This window comes from Pygocentrus nattereri, chromosome 6 (genome assembly GCF_015220715.1).
Source record: "Pygocentrus nattereri isolate fPygNat1 chromosome 6, fPygNat1.pri, whole genome shotgun sequence".
Taxonomy (NCBI): Eukaryota; Metazoa; Chordata; class Actinopteri; order Characiformes; family Serrasalmidae; genus Pygocentrus; species Pygocentrus nattereri.
This window is the reverse complement of record NC_051216.1, coordinates 12,508,193-12,533,482: the sequence shown is the minus strand read 5'-3', so window position 1 is coordinate 12,533,482 and position 25,290 is coordinate 12,508,193. Positions and strand designations below refer to the sequence as shown.

At 36.5% G+C, this 25,290-nt stretch overlaps 2 protein-coding genes across 2 annotated transcripts in view; one reads left to right on the top strand and one right to left on the bottom strand.

Moving 5' to 3' along the window:
* zgc:113337 (uncharacterized protein LOC503741 homolog) overlaps positions 1-8,938 on the top strand; it is a 34,267-nt gene extending 25,329 nt beyond the window's left edge. The window contains exon 8 of the mRNA XM_017713475.2: positions 5,471-8,938. Within this exon, the coding sequence (XP_017568964.1) occupies positions 5,471-5,475 (5 nt within the window). The 3' untranslated portion in view covers positions 5,476-8,938. The remainder of the gene's footprint in view (positions 1-5,470) is intronic.
* A 9,839-nt stretch (positions 8,939-18,777) lies between these two features.
* Positions 18,778-24,923, bottom strand: LOC108436783 (B- and T-lymphocyte attenuator-like). The gene is made up of 6 exons (XM_017713476.2): positions 24,650-24,923; positions 21,656-21,994; positions 21,520-21,546; positions 20,866-21,000; positions 20,690-20,721; positions 18,778-19,845 (listed from the first exon to the last, which is right to left on the bottom strand). The coding sequence occupies exons 1-6, from the start codon at positions 24,735-24,737 to the stop codon at positions 19,555-19,557; spliced, it is 912 nt and encodes a 303-aa protein (XP_017568965.1). The 5' UTR covers positions 24,738-24,923; the 3' UTR covers positions 18,778-19,554.
* Between the last annotated feature and the right edge of the window lie 367 nt (positions 24,924-25,290).

Here is a 25,290-nt window from a genome sequence, read left to right as displayed (position 1 = left end):
TTGTGTAGCATCCACTCTTCTTTTAAAAACCATTGCTAAATGTCTGGGAAGTGAGGAGACCAGTTGCTGCAGACAGATGTTGTCTCATTCTTGTCTGATGTAGGATTCTAGCTGCTCTGCAGTCCTCGGTCTTCTTTGATGAATTTTTTATTTCATGATGGACCAAATGTTTTCTATTGTTGAAAGGTCTGGACTGCAGGCAGGCCAGTTCAGCACCCGCACTCTTCTTCGAAGCCATGCTGTTGTGATGGATGCTATATGTGGTGTAGCACTGTCTTGCTGAAACACTGAAGGCCTTCCCTGGAAAAGCTATACATTTGATTCAGCATTCATGGTGCCTTGACAGATGTCCAAGACACCTATGCCATGTGCACTTATGCTCCCCTATACCATCATGTATGCTGGCTTTTGAGCTGTGTGCTAAAAACAAGCAGGGAGGTCTTTACTCTGGAGGATGCAGTGTCCATTATTTCCAAAAAGAAAAATGTATCATGTTCTTTATTACAAGAGTAAGGACAGCGTAGAAGATCACCATTTTCGTGACAAGGAAACAACTGCACTGATAATATCTCAGCCTTTGGTGTTTAATGAGGCAGGGTACATATTTAATAAAATTTTGATTAATCTGACCACAGGATACTTTTCCACTATGCCTCGGTCCATTTTGAATGAGCTTTGGCCCAGAGAAGTTGATGCCATTTAAATGTGGATTTTTCCTTATATGATACAGCTTTAACTTGCATTTGTGGATTGTATGGCGAATTGTATGGTGTCCACAGACAATGATTTCTGGAAGTGTTTCTGAGCCCATGCAGTGATTTCCAGTACAGAATCATACCTTTTTTCAATGCAATGCTGCCTGAGGGCCCGACAATCACGAGTATCCAATATTGACCGTCTGCCTTGTCAAAGATGGACAGAGGTTCACCAATCTGCAAAAAATGTAAAGTTGCAGAGACTTCGGATTGTCCACCATCATCAAAGGATTTAGAGAATCTGGAGAAATTCTTGTATGCAAGGGACAAGAATTTCTCCAGATTCTCTAAATCCTTTGATGATGGTGGACAATCCAAAGTCTCTGCAACTTTAAATTTTTTGCAGATTGGTGAACCTCTGTCCATCTTTGCTTCTGAGAGACTCTAAAATGCTCTATTTATAACCAGTCATGTCTCACTTTCAACATCTGATATTGTTCTATGTTCTATTGTTAATAAACATAAAGTTCAATGAATTTTTCAGATCATTGCATTCTGTTTTAATTTACATTTATTTACATTTTATACAACATCCCAACTTTTTTTGTAGAAAGGAGACACTGTAACATTGTGTGTAAATTTCATGATGAATGGACCAAATTAAATGTCAAAGCAAAAGAATTATATATCTATTTATCTATATATCTATGTCTATATTTTAATATATATATATATATATATATATATATATATATATATCTATATCAGTGCAAACTGTTTGAGCTATCCTTAGGTTACAGAAGTGTCTATTAATACTCCACAGAACAAGAAAACTTTTTTCTCAATGCTAAGCTTTTATCTGAAACAATAAAAAGCTTAAAAAATAAAACACTTCAGCAAGACTTCCAGATAATCTATTATGCGAATGATCCCATACTGGAATAATGGTCAAATCTTACTTTGCTTCACAGAAGGCCTGGTGAGATATTGTTTTATTTAATCCCATTAACTGTGACATTTTGTAAGTGCTCACAGTCTGCTTTGGGAAAAGGTTGTTATGGAAAGGCCATTTCTCAAGATTCCACAAACATCTCTTAAGGACTTCCCGAAAACATTTCCTGTTTCTTATTCTCAGTATAGTCATCTATTGCCACCCACATCCCCTGCTCAGCCCTCATTTATGTCACTGTGTATGTCAAAGCTGATCTTTTAGTAGCTGAGGTTAAGGTGAGGGCTGGGTTAAGTGGAGCACAGCAGCAGTCATACAGTAGCACATGACAACACCCCACAAAGACAAGAATACAAACTTGTGTGTGTGTGTGTGTGTGTGTGTGTGTGCTAACATGCTGCACAGAGAGTGCTGAGGTGACCATCAGGGGCTGCTGGGAAATTTGTGTAATATAGAACAGGGGAACTTGCACAGAGACCACACGGCCCTTCAGTAAATGCATTACCTCATGCTGCTACATCTGGAAAGACCCACTTCAAAACGTAGAAGCATTGTGAAATCAAAACCCATCAAACTAAATTTATTCAAAAATCAACAACTACTGTATTATCTACTTACACTGTTTATATACTCACTTATATGGCACCATATTGACAGAGGGTTCTATCTGTTTCCAGCACTAAATGCAGGGGCTGGCTTTAAGTCACAGTGATAACAATAATTATAAAACTTGAACTTTTTCAATATAGATCATTTTGCATTGAGGTACTTTCAGCAAAATGATACCATTCATTGAAGTATTTGCTTAAACAAATTGAAACAGTTGCTACTTCAGTACGTCAGGCGGCAATGTGTGCCTTATACATGCTAGACAGTGAGTGAGAAAATGTCTAACCATTCACTCACAACAGCACAAAACAGTGGACAATTTGAAGCGTTGCACTCCTTTCAATTAGAAAGCATTCTGGTTCTCCTGACTTATCACTGTGTGGTTTGTGCCATAATAAGTAAAAATATTGAGGTTATGTATGAACTGTGTAATCATATCCATAATCTAACTATTCCCTCACAAGAGTGAAAGAATTAAAAGTGTTACGCTGCTTTTAAGCAGAAATTAGCAGTAGTTTTCACCAAGGAGAACCTTGTTCACTTGATATATTGCATTGGTGTGGTCCATGTCAAAAAATAAGAAAGGTTGTGAAACAGTTGTAGTTTTTAGCAATCAACTGGCATCTGTCTGTTTTGTGTATTTAAAACACAAATATGGCAGAAGAAATGTAGGTTATTAACTCACTTTCCATTGATGGACTGGTCAGCCATGATAAAAGTTTGACTGAAAATGTCAGTGTCCCTATTGTCTGCACTGAGGAGAATAACAAGGCCTGTCCACCTCACTGTGGAATTCTTCAGTATTGTTCAGCATTCAAATACCCAAAGTATTCAAATTTTATGGGGGGCATTTTTACATTTTTTTTAGCAAATTTCAGCTTGACCATACCTCAGGAAACCTTTCTTCTTTCTCTGTTCTCCCTGTGTATGTGTGCTCCACCTATGTCACCCCTACGTATTTGAATATTGCTGCAGCTGGTGGTCTCTGCCTGCAGCATGTTTTTTTTGTCTGTATGGGTGGTGTTATGGACCTTACTCACTCTCTGACTAATTGCACAAACATAACGGCTCTATCACACATATTTTCCTTTTCTTGCCAGTTCCTGTTCAAATAAAGCCGGCAGTATTATTTCTGTGTGACACCGTGTCCTGTATGGGAATGTACTAGATCCGCTGCTTCGTGCGCTCGGGTGGGCGCTCTGTAAGGCTGATGAAACAGGAAATTAAACAGAAGTGAGACAGGCTGTGGTTTTGTATAGTAAGGCCACTTACTATAGTCCAGGTTTGATGAACTGAGTCCTTATCATGTGTGGGTTGTGAAAGTGTAAGACGAGAAACGATGTCATCACTGTTTGGCTTAATTTACATGCTTTTCTTCACTTTTATCAACACCTTCACCTTTTTATCCTAAATTCCAACACTAATTTGTTACCTTTATGCATTTTTAACCCTAGTTGGTTTCCAATGGTATATATGGACCTTTTTACCAAATTTGTTAAAACTGCAGTCACGAAAAAGGAGTTTAGATATTTACAAGGTATTATGTTATGATCTACGTAAATGTACAACATTAAAATAGAAATAAGTTAAATACACACAGTCACTATTTATATATACTGTTTTCTATCAGGAGGTGACTTTGTCTACGTTCACATTACCAGGTTGAAGTGGCACAAATCTGATTCTGATTTTTTGCCCTAATGTGACTCAGATCTGATGTTTTCAGGGCTGTTTGGACCCATAAATCTGATCTTTCCAAATCCGATCTGAGCCACTTGGTCCTAGATCGCATGCATACATCAGATTCATGGCCATGCGATGCTCAGATCGGAATTCCTTTTTTCCACTACGCATGTGGCATCATGCAGCGTTACCATGGCAGCAGCGCCAAACAAAAGTTAAAGGCTGTAAAAAATGGAAAAGCAGCACATCTCACCTTTTTCACCATCGTCTTACTCTACTAATGAAGCAGAGAGATCATCAGAGTTGATGATCTTCTCAGCAAAGCTCGTTCTACTCTTTAGTTTGTTTGCTGATGACGCGTGAGATTCATTCATGTGACATTACTGAGTACGAAGTGTGTATGCGGGTCATTTCAGGGCGCCGGTTCGTCAAGATTAATGACAGATTTGAGTCACTTACCTAAATGATTGTGAAACATCACGACAAAGAGATTGGATTTGAGCAAAAAAATTTGGATTTGAGCAATGAGGCTTGTAATGTGAACATAGCTTATTACTCAAAAAAACAAAAACAAAAACAAACAATGTTGTCCCACGTTTTCATGTCACTACTAAAACACAAAGAGTTTTAGTCTGTGGATGGATCCTTATTTTAGCCCCATTCCTGCATCTCTGTCCCTCATTGCCAAGGGTGAGCAGTTAGATCCCATTGTTTTGAAGTAAATGTGTCCCAAATTCTGACAATCAGTGTGGACCATGAGGAATTGTCACTACCGAAACACATCTTTTGCATTTAGATAAACTTTTTTTGCATTATATTGTGGTTTTATGTTTCTACAGCTGTTCAAAGCTGCTAGTCAGGTACTGGTGAGTACTTTTGATTTCCGCTCAAAATAACCAAATCAATCACTACCATGTCATTTGGTAAAGCTTCCGTAGTGTCATGATTGTTTTAGTAGTGACAAAATGGAATGTTCAGTCGTTATTTTGATAAAATTAAAGCCAGTTAAAACTTTCAAATATCTTTTCAACTCTGACCTTAAACCAATTCAGTTGAATGATCCATGTACCATTAAATGCCTATTCGTACTTTAGGTTCACTTATATCTCGCTTGTAGCTCAGAGAAATAAGCAGATAATAAAGATTGGCAATTGCCAAGTAACACCACCTTTGTGTTCATAATTAGAAAAGGAAAGGATTTATTATTAATTATGATTAGATGAGAGGTTATTGTGTTTACAGCATTGGCTTGCAGAAAGAACAACCACCCTTTACATTTTTCTCCCACTTTTTTTGTCATTGTTTGACATCAAAACAAAAGTGAAGACTCAAACATGCCAATGCAATCAATTCCAAATGGAATTTCATAACTATGTAAGTAATTATGTAATTACTGTGTAATTGGCAACAGTAAAATGACCAAGCAATGTGAACATGACTATGTTGGTAATAATCAAGTTCCATTTCAAGCATTTTGACATTTAAAATGGATCTATAACAAAACAGTCCTCTGTCTGTGTCTATGTGTTTACAGACTGATGCGTGTAGACCACTAGAAGTTTCGGAAGAGGACGGCGATGAGCTTCACCTCTAAATCCAACCGAATATTGAGAGCACAGAGACTCGCCCTGCTTCCCCTATGGATTCAACAGCAAACTCCTCAGTATGACCAGCCATGTTTATTAGGCCTGACACCCAACTACACACTGTCCAGAGACGGAAAAAACTACAGGAGGCAATGCGCACTACATGAGTATAGGGTGAATTTTGACTATAGTTAAAAAAATAGTAATATATCTGTTGTTTATCTTACTTATTTTTGCATTTTATACCCAGTGCTGTGTGTAAACTTACATTTGACAAATTTAATACATCCACGTCTGGAGATTTAAGGACACATGCACATATAGCTACTCTGACACACGCAACTGTATCTGTAAATTCTTCCCAGGCTGTTATGTGTGAACTCGAGCTGGGTTGAAATGCCAGGAAAGTTAATCCAGCAGTTTGCTTGAATGAGATGTTGTAAAATGTCTGACAAAGTTTCAGGTATGAACAAAGGTCTGAATCAAAGAGGAGGGCGTTTTGATGATGTTTTTGTCCTGTAACCACACATTCTGCTTGTTATATGGTTTAGTATTATAAATATGCCTTTGTGAACCAAATATTATAAGTAAGAACATCAGCTGTCCATAATGGCCTTTGTAACATGCAAGGTGAGGCAGGATGCATGCACAAAACTCGGGAAAAAATTATGAAAACTAGAGTAACAAGAATAAGCTCATAAGGAAACAGACCTAGAATGACAGACACAAGCACATGTAAGATGAGGTGATGAACAAATCAGGACTAAATATATATATATATATATAGATAGATAAACCAAAACTAGTGGTGCACCGAAATGAATAACTGAACCCAAGGATCAGGACACACTAGGCCTAAAAAAAGTTGACAATAACACTCTAAAGACCCTAAAATTACTACAATATGTAGACCGTAATATGTGCCAAAAAAATCCAACATCCTCAACAACAGTAAACAGTTGGTCGTTCAAGGCGATGAATTCCCTAATTGTTTCAAAACTTTACCAGCTTTATTGTTGTTTGTGACTTTAAGAAACTGTAGCTACAGAAGGCATCTAAGTGCTCACAAGTATTTTATTTTCTGTTTCTGTTGTTTTACTGTATTCTGCGTTTTCAGGCAGGATGTCACGATTTCAAGTGGAAAAAAAAACTAGTGAAGAGTTGAGAGGGTAGAAACTGTGAACTGGTTCCACACGACTGATATCTTCAACCTTGATCTGCTGCTGCTCAAACTGTTTCAAAACATCTGTGCTGCCATGCACAGGAAGGAGGAGAAAAAACTGTGCTTTCAATGACTAATTATTTAGTTATATAGTTTCATTGCCATTAAAATGACTTTTCAAGACGATCCTGACACCACATCAAATGACTGCTTGGGCCACCCTTTATGTTATTGTGATTTATGTAGCTACATTTTCTCCTGTTGTGATGCCCCCAATTTTACACAGAGCTCAGTTTCATTTCATTTCATTCATATGAAAGGATGAATTGATTGTAGATAAGGAGACAGAATCGCATTCCTTGATGATTCTGCAGTGCTTCTAGGACAGGATGAGTGAGGCATCACATTGGTTGTTATCATAGTGGCTACACATTAGATTTCATAGTCTTAACTCACACAAAGCACATTAGAAAAGTCAAATATACAATAAAGACCCATAGCTAGATAAATAAAACACAAATATAGAGATATAGAAAAAAGGAACTCCAATAAAAGCTAGAAAATTTATAAGATGATGATAAAATGTTGCAAATGTGTAAGTAACAAGAGATTGCTGAGTATGGTGAGAACTATACAGCATATTAAAAACGGCTGCTGTTTAACTAGTGACGTGATCCAAATGTGTTGTGTGCAGCTTTGAATTGCTTTGTGTGACTGTCAACATAATATAAATGTGAAATTATGTTGCAGGCAACTCATAACATGCAACTAGATGTATAAGTTTTACTATGTCAAGTTAGCCTGACAAACACAAGACAACAGTGATGGGAATGATATGGGGGCGGAGCCAGATTGTTCAAAAGAATCAAAGCTCTGTATGATCCATTGACCCACCCTTTTTCATAGACCAGATAAGAGACTTTGTATTTTCAGATTTTTTCTGATATGTATGAACTTGCTGAACTTGGCATTGTTCCAGCAATAGACTGCAAATGCGAAAGGGAGATTCTTCAGCACTGCTACAAAATAGCAGATGATGTTTTTGGTTTTATATCTAAAAAGGCTTCATGCTTGTGGCTTTAAGAATCTGGTACTTGGATCACTATTATGGCTTTATGTTACAATCTCCAAGTTTAAGTAGACGCCGAGGGCCTTTATGGTGCTTTGCACTCTCAAACAGGCTTTGCTGCTTCTGTCAAATACGATTTTCTGTAATTCCATGCTGCTTAGAAACATGTCTAGGCAGAAAGGTACAGCAAGGTTATGAATCTGTTGACACTGTTGCTGTTGAAACACTGATTCTGTGTTTGCGTCACTTTCCTGGAAATCTGTGTGTGTGTTGAAGTCTTTGCAGACAGGTTGAGTCTTTGTGCTCTCGCTGTGTGTGCAGCATGCAGTCGACGGCATCAGCTGATGCAGCAATGGGCGTCAGGAGAGGATGGTAACGGCGCCGAGTGTTCCAGTACAGAATGCATTAGCTATAGTGTGTGGGTTTGGGCATCTGTGTGTGTGTGTGTGTGTGTGTGTGTTCAGTATATGAGTCTGGGTGTACGTGTGTGTCTGTGTGCTTATGTAATATGTGAAATGGTGTTGTTTTAACTCATAATGCATTACATTGTTTATATGACTGGTGGACACCAGTGTGTTGTATAGATGCACTGGGCCAATGGTTGCACTTAACCACACATTACTTCTGTTTGTGATTATTCATACAATTCACAATATTTGTGCCTTTAACATGCAGTGATGCTTTCTTTTACAGTCCCTTAAGTTCTCCCTTAAGTATCAATCAGGTATTGAACTCTGAAGTACTAGGTAATTATTTTGGGTAACATGATGGAAAGTCCCAAGACACTGTAATGTTGGAAAATTGGTAGGGGTCACTTTGCTTGAGAGCTGCTATATAACACTGACGTAACTATGCCCGATATCGTAACCAGAGTTATCATAACAGATGTTGGTCAGTAATATAATATAATATAACAGTGCCATGTTACCATAACCGATATCTGTCATGACAGATGTCATCATGTTTGATGTCATGACAACTTACGTTGCATGATACATTTTGTTATGTACTCTGTCATGACATCAAACAGCAAATGACTGCCATCTGCCATGACATAGTTATGGTTATGTCAGTGTTAAGTACCCGGGTTCACGTTTCCTGCCTAAACACATGACATTACAAATTATGGGTTAATTTGTACTCACTGTGTTACTAACTCCGAATAATTATCCAGTGATGAGATAATTTATGTCCTTTTTTCTTTATCTTAAAAGCTAGAACCTGTTGGCATTTGGGTTTAATTTAGTCAGACTATCTGGGTACTTTGTCACATTTAACCCAAAATAATCACTTAATGCTATGAAGTTTTTGCCAAACACTTACCTAGTCAACCCCTCAAAAGGCCAGGGCCTAAAGTTTCATTACACACTTCTATAACCTAAGAACAACTCAGCCACTTTTCAGTGAAGCCTCTATAGTTGCTGAGTAATAAGCCTTAGTGTGCCTGTGATTTTAAAGGGTTAATAGCTAAAACCTATTGGTCATTTCAGTATATTTCTTGGCACACACCATCAGATGTACACATTTTCATAATAATTACCTATTACTTTATTTTCCTTTTTTACCTCAAAATGATCTAATTAATACAAAGAAGTGTCAGTAAAAAGAATCAGATGCAGTACCATTTAAGTTTCTTTTATAGCTTTAATACTATAAAACCAATTTAGTAGTAGATGTATAGCATGATTGTATATTGCACACCCTGTACTTTCCATGGTTCAAATCGTCAGTAGGACAACTGTAAATAAACACAATGAAATATTGTCCAGGATGATGAACAGAGCTGCAGAAGATTATAAAATGACTAAGAAAGTCATAAAACATTGAGAATTAAGATACATTAAAAAATCCTACAATAAATTAATTCAATGAATCCCTTTAATGGCCTGGGCTCACTGGTGTGCCCAAAGTTGTATTACATGCTCCTATAACTTAAGAATAGCACAGGCATTTTGCATAGAAGTCCCTGTAGTTACTGAATCATAAGCCTTAGTGTGTAATAAGCCTGGGATTTTAATGGGTCAATATTAGAAGTATTAATAGAATTCATCATTCAAAAGTGGTGATCACTTCTCAAGGCAGATAGTATGACTTAAAATGGATGTAAATAGATAATTACATTACATTATTTCTCATTTTATCCACATCTTGTTGACAGAATTCTCAAAATATTGAATAAAAGTAAAAAGTATCTTTTGCAATATTAAAGTTCACATTATGTATCATTGCACATAAAATAGTAAAATGATTGTTTTACAATGGTAAGTGAATCCAAACCTTTGAATTCTAGTTTAGATTCTATTGTATTACTCTTAGCCAGAGCTAAAAAGCTCTGCTTTTTACATTTCACAGATAAGTTTAGATTTTTTAGAGTTAAATGTCGACTGCGTCCTGCATTTCTCTGCTTAAAGTTTATACGTTATAGAACATTAACAACAAAACTGCAAAATTCTCTGCTTTATAGTGTATTTACTGTGACTGAAATCTAACAGGAATAGTTTCAGAGTTTCGAATCATGTTCCTTTACATCATTTCTGTATGTTATTTCTTATATACTAGTACCTTACATGCAGAGAGAGCAACTTTATTCATCACTGCAGTGTTCTAGAAAGTGTCAGAGGGCAAAGCAACACACTGTGTGTCAGAACATCAGAAACAAAGACTGTATAAAAGAAAGTATTATATTTACAGAATTACTGCTAATAACAGGCTATTCAGAGTATCTACACTTAGAGACCAATATACCAACGAGAAACTTGCAAGTATTGATGTAGACAAACAACAAAAAAAAAAGGTTCATTTTTGTCAAAAATGTAATTGTAAACACTTTCTAAGGTTATTTTAAACACTGTCAGTGTGGATAAATAGTATAATATACACCATAATAAAATTTAATCTGAGAACGATACATATAGTCTTATTGGCACTTTACATTTACATTTTCTGTAATAGATTCTGAGCCGTGCAAACACGGTTCATTCCTCTGATATGGAATGAAACCAATGAGGTTTTTGAACAGGAGATTTTGGACAGTGTTGATTTCTGCATTCCTGGCCCACCTGGTCTCGTTTAGAGCAGAGAGACGGAGATCTGATTTGTTTTTTGTCTTGGCTTTCATGTCTCCAGGTCTGCAGGGCACATGCCTACAGCATCAGAAAAATTCACAGCAGAACAAACCCTGGAGCTCTGGACCGTGATGACCTTTTTTAAAATCACTGTCCAACCTGTGAGTGTGTCATGCATGAGGTGTTATCTTCGTGAATCTGAGCGTGACGGATTTCCAGGAATGAAAAAAGCTGACGAGCGGTTCTTGTGACTTGTGTCACACTAAACCCATTTCAGGCTGCAGTGTTTGAGTTAAATGTGGATCTGGTGAAGTTGCCCTTATGTTTTTTCCAGCGTTGTCTGGTTATTCCCAAGGCAAAAAGTCAAACCAAAAGTCAATCAGCGATATACAGCACTTTCTGTCATCTATAATCACACCTTCTTTCCACTGTCTATCTCTCTCTCCCTGTCTCTCTCTCCCTGTCTCTTTCTCTCTCAATCTCTTTCACAAACACACACGACGACCCACTCGGTCAAACATATCTTTCATATGTATTAAATACATATGTTGCATTATGTTGTGTGTGTATATATATATATATATATATATATATATATATATATATATATATATATATATATATATATATACACACAATGGAAATATGACATTTAGCTGCTAATTCTCAATTAATTTATTATTTATTAGCTAAAATAAAATATACACAATATAAAATATGCCATAACTTTTGCACAGGCCTTGTTTTATGTTTTTTTTTCTTTTCCCCAAAGTTATTACATATAGCACATAACCAGTACTTGTGTATTAAAATGAACATGAGTGTGTTCTGGATTAGAAACTTCACTCCAACTCAGTCCAGTGGTATTGGATGTATACTACACTCCATACTGACCCTTGGCATTGGGCATGAGTGTCCCAGAGTGGCTTGTTGTTTCAGAAGGTTAACAGTGTCTGAACATTTTTGCCCAAAAAATATATGAAAACACAGATATACATACATCATTCTCAGATCAGTATCAGTTTGTCCTGGGTAAGACCCTCCTCACTTCTCCCTCCCTCCTTCCATGACTCCCTCCCTGCCCATTTGTCAGAAGAGCTTTGTTCTCTGAGTGAACAGAAGAACAGACAGTGGGTTGTTTGCAGCTGCACGTACTGACTGAAAAGCGCCCTAGTGTGGAAGTTGGAGGGTAAAGTTTTAACTGTAAGGACGCTTCTGTATACCCACTGCTCCAGTCTCCCCCTGCTCTCATTATTACTGTCACTGTTATGTTCTGTAGGACAGTCACACTTTTTCCACTGTGAATTTTTTCTTCAACGCTAAGTTGACATTTGATATGAAACCAGAAACCTCAAGTTCCCTTTTTTCTAACAAAAAAACCCCCAAAATATCTGGCAAGACCAAAAGTTGTGCTTCACATTCAAATATCAAGACTAATTTGGGTGATATCATTTACATGTGGGGCCTTAAAGATCAGCTCTAGCTCTAGATGATAGGAGGCCCTAAGCAAGAGTTTATGTTGGAGACTTTCTCTCCTACCAGGTGAACTTGACTTAGCTAAATATCTGTTTACTTAAACTGTTATTCTAATAAGATGATGAATAAATGTACTGTAAAACCTTTACAAAGTATGTGATGCAGAATGTCTCAAAACAATCAGCTGATGTGTCTCAAATTACAACCCCAATTCCAATGAAGTTGGGATGTTGTGTAAATCATAACATTTCAAATTGTTTTTGGAAATCATGGATATTGTGTCCTCCGGGCCAAAGAGGAAAAGGACTGTTCGTATTGTTGTCAGCGCAAAGTTCAAAAGCCAGCATCTCTGATGGTGTGGGGTGTGTTAGTGCCCATGGCATGGGTAACTTGCACATCTGTGAAGGCACCATTAATGCTGAAGGGTACATACAGGTTTTGGAGCAACATATGCTGCCATCCAAGCAACGTCTTTTTCAGGGACGTCCTGCTTATTTCAGCAAGACAATGCCAAGCCACTTTCTGCACATGTTACAACAGCGTGGCTTCGTAGTAAAAGAGTGCGGGTACTAGACTGGCCTGCCTGCAGTCCAGACCTGTCTCCCATTGAAAATGTGTGGCGCATTATGAAGGGCAAAATACGACAATGGAGACCCCGGACTGTTGAGCAACTGAAGTTGTACATCAAGCAAGAATGGGAAAGAATTCCACCTACAAAGCTTCAACAATTAGTGTCCTCAGTTCCCAAACGCTTATTGAGTGTTGTTAAAAGGAAAGGTGATGTAACACAGTGGTAAACACGCCCCTGTCCCAACTTCTTTGGAACGTGTTGCAGGCATCAAATTCAAAATGAGTGAATATTTGCAAAAAACAATAAAATTTATCCGTTTGAACATTAAATATCTTGTCTTTGTAGTGTATTCAAAGAATATAGATTGAAAAGGATTTGCAAATCATCGTATTCTGTTTTTATTTATGTTTTACACAACATCCCAACTTCATTTGAATTGGGGTTGTAAGCAACGGTCACATAAGCAGAGCTATACATGAAAACGTCATACAAAAATATGATATATTAGTACAAGTTATCATTACAATTGTGTGTAAATCACTTTCGCATGAAACACAGATGAACTATGAGGTACTGATGAGCTCATATTTTAACTGCATGCAATGACCAAATATTTCTGTAGGGGACTAACATTGAGTTAAGCCACTGTCAGCATTACATCCATGAAAATTCAGCTGGTTACACTAAACTGTTCTGTTGATTCATTCCTTTTTTTGCAGTGAGAAATGTTTTCACTTTCAAGCATTGGGTCCTGAAATGATGTGTGCATGTCTCTGGGAGAAATTATATCATTATATTGGCATTATATTTTTGCTTGCTTTAATAAATAAGACTTAAAACAACATAATCTGCCAATATAGTGAGATCATTTGTAATAGGTAGTGAAATTACTTTTTCTAGGAAATAATAACATTGCTAGAAGTAAACATAGACCTATTTCAATTTGACTGAAGTAATTGGTAACTTATATTGTATTAATTTTTTGTATAATTACCCCAACACTGGAGCTATCTATACTAACATTAACAGTAGCATTATGTACAGCCTGCTGAACCTGTAGTGCTCTCTGTTTTGACTGAGAAAACTAAGTTAGCTCTGAAAGTGCTTCTCTCTTTATTCATTTCTCTGCTGCCATTGGATGACTTTCGATTTTTCCTCTGAACACCCAGAAATTTACACAGAAGAATCTCCTCATCTAAAAGTAGATTGTTGCTTTGACCTGTTTGAAGTAGTCTGTCTTTACATAACCCTTTAGAATTTCCTATTTCTTCATAAATTTGACTTAAAACTTCATCAGCTTTTCACACAAGTCCTAAAAGTAGATAATGAGAATCAAATAACACAAATGAGACAAAAGTATTACACACTGTCATTTATTTATTTGCGGAAAATGATTCAATATTACATTTCTGTGAGTGGCAAAAGTATGTGAACCTTTAGGATTAGCAGATCATTTGAAGGTGAAATTAAAGTCAGTTGTTTTCAACGAATGGCATGGTGATCAGGTGTGAGTGACCGCCCAGTTTTATTAAAAGAACAGGGATCTGTCACAGTCTGAACTTCACAACACATGTTTGAGAATGTGTATCATGGCATGAACAAAGAAGATTTCTGAGGACTTCAGAAGAAGAGTTGTTGATGCTCATCAGGCTAGAAAATGTTACAAAAACCATCTCTAAAGAGTTTGGACTCCAGTCCACAGTCAGACAGATTGTATACAAATGGAGAAAAATCAAGACCAACAACGATCACACCAAGAGCAAGGTGTCTAGTAGTCCATGAGGTGACAAAGGAACCCAAGTATCTTCTAAGCAGCTAAAGGATTGTCTCGCAGTAGCTAATGTTAATGTTAATGTTCATGAGTCCACAATCAGGAGAACACTAAATAACAATGGTGCATCCTTATCTCATCTGTGAAACATGGTGGTGGTAGTATCATTGTCTGGGCCTGTTTTGCTGCATCTGTGCCAGGACAGCTTGCCATCATTGATGGAACAATGAACTCCGAATTATACCAGTTAATTCTGTAGGAAAATGTCAGGAATGTCAGGATCTGTCTGTAAGCTAAAACTCAAAACAATGTGGGCCATGCAGCAAGACACATGTCATTCAACCAAAAATGGTTAAAGAAGAATAAAGATAATGTTTTGGAATGACCAAGTCAAAGTCCTGACCTTAATCCTATAGCAATGTTGTAGGACCTGAAGCAGTAGTTCATGGGAGGAAACCCACCAACACAGCATAGTTGAAGCACATTTCTGCAGAAATATAGGAAATTCTGGATTTATTTGCAATTGTTTTCATTAATTGAAATGTACTTTCTATTATTTTGTGTCAATTTTACTTAAAGTAGTTATTTAAGGACAACACAATTTATTTATTCCATGATTCATTCATTTAATTTTATTTAATGATTTAAAGTTTTCAGTTTGTCTACACAAAATCTACACCCCTGTGTAATGTTCTGGGGAGGAAACTTCATTTATTAACATCTCTGTCTCCTTTTTCATGAAACTTTCAGTTTCAGTTGCCTCAGCTTGTTGACAGCCACACATTTTTGCTGCACCTTTCAAACCTTGCACCTCAAACTCCTGCAGTTAGTTGTTGCACAGTTTGTGGTCCTCTATGCAGCCTTAGAAAATCGAACATTAATTTCAGACGCTTTGTGATCATATATTGAGGTCACGTCAAGATGCTTATACGTACATCTTGCCCTCTGTTTCTGTCTGTGGGAAACTGTTCTTTCATCCTGTACTTGTAAATAATGACTTGCAACTGTAAATAATAACCTGTATCTGTAAATAATAACCTTTTTAAAGAGAGTAGTTGGTTCAAGTATGAAAATTATGATGAAGAATGTCAAAAATGAAGGAAAAAGATGGCAGTTGATGTGTAAAGGTTGCCACACAGCTATCTAATGTGTTAAAACTACGTGCTCCAATTTGACCGCCTACAGTTTAATGGTCTGTGTGAACCGTGGCGTTGGGTAAAACCAGAAGAAAACACACAAACACAGACCATCTTAAATTTATAACAACATCATTAGGTGACATTACGTTCCCCTTATCTGTAATTGTCATCACAGATGCCATGACGTTTGATGTTATGACAGCCAACTGGAGTACACAGTAAAAATTAGCAGGTGACGAGCTGTAATGACAGCATTCTGACATGTTATGACAATTAATGATAACTTGTAGAGTCGAGTCTGATCAAGACTAAGAGCAGATTAAGATTTTTTTAGAGTAGGAAAACAAAAAGACGTGGGAAAAACTGACATTCACTTGTAATGCATTATCATTCATTATACACATATCCTAAATATATTATTATTGTTATTATTATTATATTATAGTCTTAGTCCATCGTAACTTTTGGAAGTAAATGGACGTAGATGGTTAAGGTTATTCTCTGTCCCTCTTCTCTAAAATGAATGTAGAATATAAATAAATATAAACATAAACTAAATATAAACAACATGCATACATTTTTTATTAAATGAAAACATAATGACATTCTCATCTGCCTTCAGACGATGTTTGAATTTTGGAACTAGTGAACATCAACACTGTAAAAACTAGCTGGGACTTTTTCTATCCTCCAACCCCACCAGATATTGTCTCCTCAGCTGTGGCTTTGCAGTGCTTCAAACTCACAGTCTCCTGATGTTGGGGAGACTTATTAGATTATTAGGCAGGTGTACCACATGTGATTGTACTACTTTTCTAAGTTAAACAGCAAATATTTTCTACAGTGTATTAAAAACATATGGACATGAAATCTGAGCCTTCACCCAAATAGACGATTTTGAGTTTAAACCCCAGTGATGCCATAGCCATTAGTAAGTGGTTAGAGGAGATCTGACAGGATTGTAGGGTAGAAAGAGTAGCAGAATGTGAGAAAAAGCACTATATTACTTACCAAACTGAGAAACTGAACTATACAGTCAACTAAGAAGTGAACTCTAGTATCATTAAGTTAACTCAAGAAAAGCAGAGTAACCAGTTTCCTTATAATTTTAAGTTGAGGTGACTTCCATTTCTAACAGTGAATAAACAAATAATACCCGGTTAAGCCATCACTGAAAGGACCATTGTACTTAAACATGCAAAGAAAGGATGGTTTTATTCTGCTGAAAGACATGATTGATATTCAGTAATGATAGAAAAAGTTCAGCTTCCAGTTTCCTCAGACGGAGGCATTGCCCTCATCTCATCTTGGGAAGAATGTCTAAGTCCACCTTACCCTGAGACCAAGACAAGAGTCCACATGATGTCAAGACCGATACCAGACAGAGACACCGAGTTTCAAGACTGCTCTCAAGGTTGAGACTGGACTCTATGACAGTACAAAGACTGGAGTACTGCAACAGTAGTAATATGACTCTGTTATATTACTGAGCAAAATCAGTTATGTCAATATCACGTAGTAGAGTTCAGGTGTTCACATTCACAATGACTGTGTCATAATCTATTAAAATTGCATCAGTAATATTTTACTTAAATCCGGCTACATAACATTTACATAACCATACCATAAATGTTACTGCAGATGTTGTATGCTGTCATAAGATGTCAAGACAGTTTGTCCAGTAATATAACAGTGTCTTGTTGTAACTACCAGTAATTGTCATGACAGATGCGATAACGTCTGATGTTATGACAGTTAACTGGAGTATGCTTAGCACAAATTAGTATGTGCAATGTGACATAAGCTGTCATGACATCAAAAATGGTCACATCTGTCACGACAGTTAACAGTAATGGTGACATGACACTGTTATATTACTGACCAAACTCTGTCATGATGACTCATAGCAGCACATGACATCTGCCATTACATGTTTATGGCATGGTTATGTCAATGCTTTGTAGCAAAGTTCAAATTGTCAAAGTGGTGCCATCAGAATTTTAATATCGATGCTATAATGAACGGATGACTGTTGACACATGTTTCATCAGACAAAAGGAATCTGCCATGAAAACATTGCACCCAAAGTGTGAACTTTCTGTACTCTGCATCGGTGGAAACACTTATGTGATTGTCATTCCATCATCTTAGCTACACAGACAGCATGTTTGAAAACCACAAAGTGTGAAGACCCCGACACACACCCCTACTTCATCTCCGCTTATGTGTCACAACCTAAATGACTAAAAGCAGAACAGCGGTTTGACACTCTTTCCATTAAGGCTGTATGAGTAACATGAGCTGGTAATTATATAAGCAGGGGCGATTAATATCAACAATCATATTAAAATAGAACTAAATCATATCTGTTAACAGATTCCATCAGATATTTGGAAACATTTCACTATAAAAGTCAGATATCAAACACCTACTGTAAATCAAGTCACACCTTCATTCATGGGCAGCGGAAACTGACACACACTGACATATTAGTTTTCCACTCAGTAAATCAAACCCATGCTCATCATTATTAGACATTAGTCTGTTGGAGAGGTTACTCATTGCTTTTAAGCTTTATCAGAGTTATTACAGTTTTCCTATATTACTGAAAGTGTAGTTACACAATTACATTACTAGTTATGTAAATAAATACAAAAATGCTTTTCATTCTGTGATAACATGTTTGAGACTTCAGATTTTTTTTAGTTTGTTTTAATATCAACAAAAGACAAACATGGCATAACTTAAAGGAAATTTTTCTCATCAAATTCAAATAATAATAAAATGTTTCCTCTTCTACTCACAAACACAAATGTGGTGGATGTTTAAATGGCCCATATTATGGACTAATTTTCCTTGCTTTTTTAAAGCAAAATAATTAAAAGAAGTACGTAAGTATTGCTATAGTTTCAAAACATACCATTCACTCCTTAGTTCATAAACTCCATATATGGAAAGTAAGCCGCAGTCTATTTTGAATCCGGTGTTTTTGTGATAACACAAAAAAAAACAATGCATTTACATTCATTCACTGCGTACAGCAGCTTAGCCCCAGCCATTCATGCTGAAGGTATAAGGTGTATTTTGCCTTTTTCAACAGGGCACCAGACAGTACAGCCAACTGCAACACAGTCTCAAAGATACAGTAACAAACACATTCTGTTTAATTTTAAAGAATAAAGAGATATTTATGCTTTGGGATAAAACTTCACAAACATCAAAAGTTGACCACTGGGGGACATTTATACAGAAGAAAAGTTATACAGCTTTTTGACTAAATAACTGCCATTTGGCCATATTTTGGAAAAAAAAATTATTTAAAAGATATATGGCTAGAAGAAGGCTGGGTTCGGTTCCCCCAGCCGGGCATCTGGGGGTCCTTGCTGTGTGAAGTTTACATGTTCTCTCCGTGTCTGTGTGGGTTTCCTCTCACAGTCCAAAGACATGCATTCAGGCCAATCTGACATTGTAAACTGCCCCTGGGTGTGTGTGTGTCTGTCTGTCTGCCCTGTGCAAGACTGGCAACCTGTCCAGGGAGTTTCTTGCCTTCTGCACAATGACTGCTAGGATAGGCTCCACCATCCCCTGCCACGCAGAAGGATTAACGGCTTAGAAAATGCATGTGTGTGTGTCTGAGACTTGAACAGTCTTGAAGGAAAAGGATGATGTAGAATTGACAGTAGAGACATTGAGGTTTGCTGGTACGTTGTTGCTCCTAATGTTCAGGCTGCTGGAGTTCTGTTTAAATCTGTTCATATTGTTTCTAAAATTCTGCAACTTCAGCAAATTCGTATGGATGCGTACTCTGAAAGCTGTTCTCGTGAAGGCAGGCTAATTAAAGAAGTTTCTCGGGGTGTGAGATGTTCCAGAGTGGCATAAACGATCTGCTGTGGCCCTTGCTCACCGCTGCTCCTGCTCAGTGTGCTCTTCTGATCCATCACTGGGTGCTGTGAGGGCATGTCAGGCTCTAATGTTTCTTTGGATGTGTCAAAGACTTTCTTTCGCTGCTCTGGCTTTTCCTGGCTGTGGACGTGCCCATTATATTTTAAAATGTTAGGGCAGGGTGGTACCTGGCAGGATATCACACAGCAAAAAAAGAACAAAACAACTGATTAACCCCTTAAACAACTTATTATTTATTTTTAAATCCTACATCTATTTACTCAGTAACTCTTACGAATTATTCAGTACATAGTTTGAAGTATGAAAGTAATTATAATATGAGAGTAAGGAACTAAAGTGTGGACACACATACAGGGAATAAGGCATACTTTACGTAGTGAAATGTTCATGCAACTTTAGTTGCTTGAAACCTGCGTGCACTTGAGTTGCATAATGTAAAGTGTCCTGAAACTTAACTGCAACAGTTGCAAATGTCTCAGTAAAATGAGTGAGACATCAAATAGTCTATAACAATAATGGCTATTTACATATTCATTTTTCAAAAGCTTAATATAAAACAACAGTTAAAAAAAACAGAAGATCTAAATAGATAAATTAGTTATAGATATAGAACAAAAGAACGACAGTGGCAGCTGGAAAAACTGTAACAAAGATGAAGAGAATGCTGTGGCCTTGCAGATGACTTGCAGATGGGAACAATTCTGTATTTCAAAATACAAGCTACTAATTTGTCTAATTAATGCATCTAAATTACGTGATATGTTGAATGCAACTTTGATTGCTTTGCTTTGTGTAATTACTGAGTTGCACAGAAATTATTTTGCAGAAAACTCACAACATTCAATAAATTGCATTAAAATCTCACTGTGGAAAGCCAACCTCAGGGATTTAAAGCTGAATATGACACAGAATAGTTTAAGAGAGAGAGAGAGAGAGAGAGAGAGAGAGAGAGAGAGAAAAAGAGAGCGCGAGAGAGAGCGAGCGCGAGAGAGATAAGCTTGCATTGCTTACTTGTGTTCTCTGTTTTTTAGCTTTTCTTGAACCTAAAAAGGAAAAGACCAAATATCATGGACTTGCACACTGTATGATAATGAATGAAATGAACATACAGGTCTATCCTCAACTTTAGCATTCCACGTGTAACACCAAAACAATTGAAAATCACAAATGAGCAGCATATTACTCACATATGCTTCCATGTAGGCTCAGGAAAGAGATTAACATCACAAGAGTGAACAGGCCGAGGATACCCGAGCAGATCATGATGTAGGGCACCCATGTGAACATAGTACCTTTCTTTTCAGTAGCTGAAGTAGAGTTGACTGTCATATGGATAAAAAAAGGCAATTCTTAGAAAAGAAATATAAACTTGTGATACCAGATGATATTTATGGGAAGACAATCAAATCTATAATTAGACATGAATAGACAGGTTTCAATGTTAGGCCTCTGAAGTAGTAACCCTGAGAAGGTGCTTTTAGACTTTTCAAAATAAAGCTCCCTAAAGAACCTTTCAAATGACAATTCTTTAACATTGAAGAATGTTAGAATGTTTTTTCTAAACATTGAAAGAAGTGGCACTAATAAGAAGTAATAACTAAACAATCAGAGGCATCGGAGTAACCCATCTGACAAAATGTTCTTCTGCACATAGCGTACAGCTACACATTTCCACCACAAATGTCTCCCAATCTCCAAAACTTATGCAGTATATTTTTTTGTTTGTTTAATAGTTTTTTTTTTGTTTTCTTTTTTTACAACCACAACCCATTTAGGAACATTTATTTTTAAGTGTGAACTTCTAACAAACATATACAATAAAACAAATTCTTTTCTCTTACTTCCATTAACAGTGTCCAGGTTTGTATCTGTGGAAGATAAACATTCAAATCAGCATTTCACATTCTTTTCACTGTAACTTTTCAGTTGCTACTAAATTAAACACTGTAAAAACAAGAAAATAATACATTTTCTTACCTGAAATAGACACATTAATGTTGTGGCTTTGTGATGTAGAATTTGACCCGGCAGCTACACATCTATAAATGCCACCATCCTGAACTGATACATTCTTGAAGCTCAAATATGAGATGATCTCCTTCTCGCCTGCAGTGGGATGATCCTGTGTAACTGTTACTTGATCTGTTTCACTGACTGGTATCCACTGGTCTGAATCATCAAGTCTGGACCATCTAACAGTTGGAATCTGCTCACAGTAACTCACAGGGCAGGGGACTCTTAATGGGCTTTTACTTGAGCCTCTGTAAACAGTGCTCTTGCGAACTCTGACTGCAGGAACACACAGACCAGTAGAACCTACAAGGAACAGAAAACTGCAGTGAGTCCCTAAAAGGCTAAAAATGACATCTAATTGGGTTGAACTGAATGCGTGACTGGCACACTGTTAGTGATCTTAATTGCCCTTTTCTCAAATGCTGTTAGTGTTGATGTATGGCAGATGAACAAGTGCTTAAAATGAATGCAAAAAAAATGGAATCAGTTGATCAATCACAGACCAACAGATCGCAAGTAAGGACTTTTCCATTCTATCCTGTATGATTTTGAATTTTGGCTACAACAACTGCGAGCATCCTTTTCTCCCAACATGAATTCATAAAGTATTTCCCATATGGAAAAAAAAAATCTATATACATTTTTGATATATACTCTATTATGTAAATTCCATCTATACATACGTGCATGTATTTCAATATATTGACATATGTGAATATTTTGGAATATATTTTTAATATTGAAAAAATTGCATAATTTATTGTTTTTATTCCGCCCGATGACCACTGGGATAGGCTCCAGCACCCCCGACAACCATGAGGGAGAAGCGGCTTAGAAAATGGATGGATTGTTTTTCTTCAAAGTGATATATTTTGATACATATTAATGGCAGTGGCAGATGCTCATGTGTGAGTGAAATATAGTTCAATCTTGTTACAGAATGGGCAAATATTGGTCCAGCATGGTGCATCTGTCCAGTTGGGGAACTGAACCCTTGTTTCAATGTATGGAGCAGCAATGCTATTCACAACTGTAGATAACTACCAGTGTAGGGTTTTTTGATTAAGATTTGTTTTATGTATTAAAAGACCCAAAGCATTTATTTGAAATACAGAGCAAACTAATACAGTAATTCAACAGATAGACTGATATTTACTTACTAATTATATCTTTAATAAACGTTTCAAGTAACCTTGATTTTCTAGTTGGCTTCCTAAGGAAAGAAATAAATAATAAATACATAAAAAGCTCAAATCTCCCATAATGTCTATGATACTATAATCTAAATAACTATAGCATTATCAGTTATGTGGAAAGACTTGACCAAATATGTTTGTGTGTGTGTATGTATATGTGTGTGTGTGTGTGTATATACACACATATATACACACACATTTTAAATCTTAAATATCAAATTGATATATTTTGCACATAAGCTTTATATATCAAGGAATATACATTTCTGTCATATGTCTTTTTGTATTTCTGTTAATTGATTGACATAGAAAAATGCTGTTGTCTGTGGTTTTAACTGCCCAATACCTCCATACACTGTCAGATTATGAAATAGTTATTACTTTTAAATACTTAATGCTGAGATTATTATTTTCTGCACATATAAGGATGTGGACATGCCACAGTAGCTCTGAGTACATGTTCATCAGGAGAACTTGATGGAAACTGTTATGAATTTGCAGGTTGATCGGTCTGCAAGACTGTTTCCGTTATACTGTACACCTGTCTTACATGAAATGTCCTTTGAAGCTTACTAGTGAAAGTAAAGGCTTTACATAGCAGATTTCAAATTAAAAGGCAATTCAGTGTGTTTTACAAGAACAACACAACGCTAAATAAAGACAAAGCACTTAAGAGTGAAAAGCAACAATATTAAAAAGAAACTACACTTTTAAAAAAGATAAACTTGAAATAGTTCTGAATAGAACCATGAACACTCCAAGAACCCTTTGCACGATTAAAGGGTTCTTTGCATCATGAAAGTGTTCTTCAGGTTGATGGAAAATGTGCTGTTTATGGTTCTATGTAGAAAGGGGTCTATACAGCATCAAAAAGGGTTCTTCTACTGTTACAATGTCAAGCTTGTAATAATAGAAGAACGGTTTCAAAAAGGTTCTATATAGAACCATCTATAGCACATACTCCATCCTCTCTGAAGAACACTTTCACAATGCAAAGAACCCTTTAATCATGCAAAGGGTTCTTTAAGTGTTTATGGTTCTCTATAGAACCATTTTCTTTATTAATTATTAAGTGTGGGTAACCAGTGGTCTGGTGTCTTATACCTATGCCTCCTCCAGCACCCTAAGTGAGGAAGAATCAAGATATTCTTCAAAGTGTTATAAAACCTCTAAGACATTAATCAATCACTGGATAACAGTGCTAACAGTTAGCCTACAAGAACACTTTCCTCACCAGTGTATCACTGTTGGATCAACATAGGAAAATATAAAAGAAGATATAGAGTAAAGCAAATGGAATAGAATTAAAAAGTGCTAAAGTGATACAAAGTGCAAAAAAAATAGATTAAAAATAATTATTAAAAGAGTTAAAAATACATAAAAGCAAAAAAAGAAGACAGAAGCAAAAAAAACTACTTTACTTTTAATGTAAGTCAGTGGAACCAGATGTTTTTCCAAGTATTTTTGAGACATTTCTTTTGGTTCATCCATCATGAAATTTAGGCACAACATAAAATGAGACAACTATTTGTAAAAGATGCTTTATATATAAAGCTGGTATGTTGAAATGATGTAGAAAAATAAAAATGGAGATACCTGGTTTTCTTTGGACAGCGACAATATGCATATAACTTAAACAACGTCTTACAAAGTCACACTGTGACATCGAACATAAGTAATCAGCCTAAATATACAGACTGACCAAACTGATGGTACTGTGCTTGAAACACAGCAGCTGCTGAATGAAGAAAAGCTGTCTTACCTTGAGCATCTACACTTCCAAGGAGAATTAAAGCCAAGAGTACGCCATTTAACACTGAGGTCATGTCCAGAAATGGTTTATCCATCATGAATGAAGCAAAAACTGTGTAGTAATGTGTAGTTTCATAACCAAAACAGGCTCATTGTCAGGGTTTCTGAAGTCAAAGTCACTGTGGCCATATCTCTGACACTCTACCTTCTCTCTCTCTCTCTGTGTCTCTATCTCTGGTTTTCATACACACATACACAAGCACACAAAAACACACGTTATTACATGTGTGGTTTCCATTTCCTTCGTCTGGTTCCAGTCATCTTGACTTCCGCCTGCCATCTTACTTCCCCTGTGAAAATGAAGTGTTGTTTTATGTAGTCAGCACATTCTGAAATACAAATACAATATACTGTAATATATCTTCAATACAGTGGCTTTTTTTGTATGGGCTGTAATTTTGTATTAGAGATCTTTATTACTAAATGTGTTTTCTTTTAATTTGTGCCTTTTTCCTATTTACTGTTTAAATAACACTCTTTTATTGTAATTACTATGAGCGGCATTTGAGTATGAAAGGTGCTACATAAATAACGTTAATGATAGTAGACAGTATCTATGCCAGGCAAAACTATTAACACTACTGTGTTGTT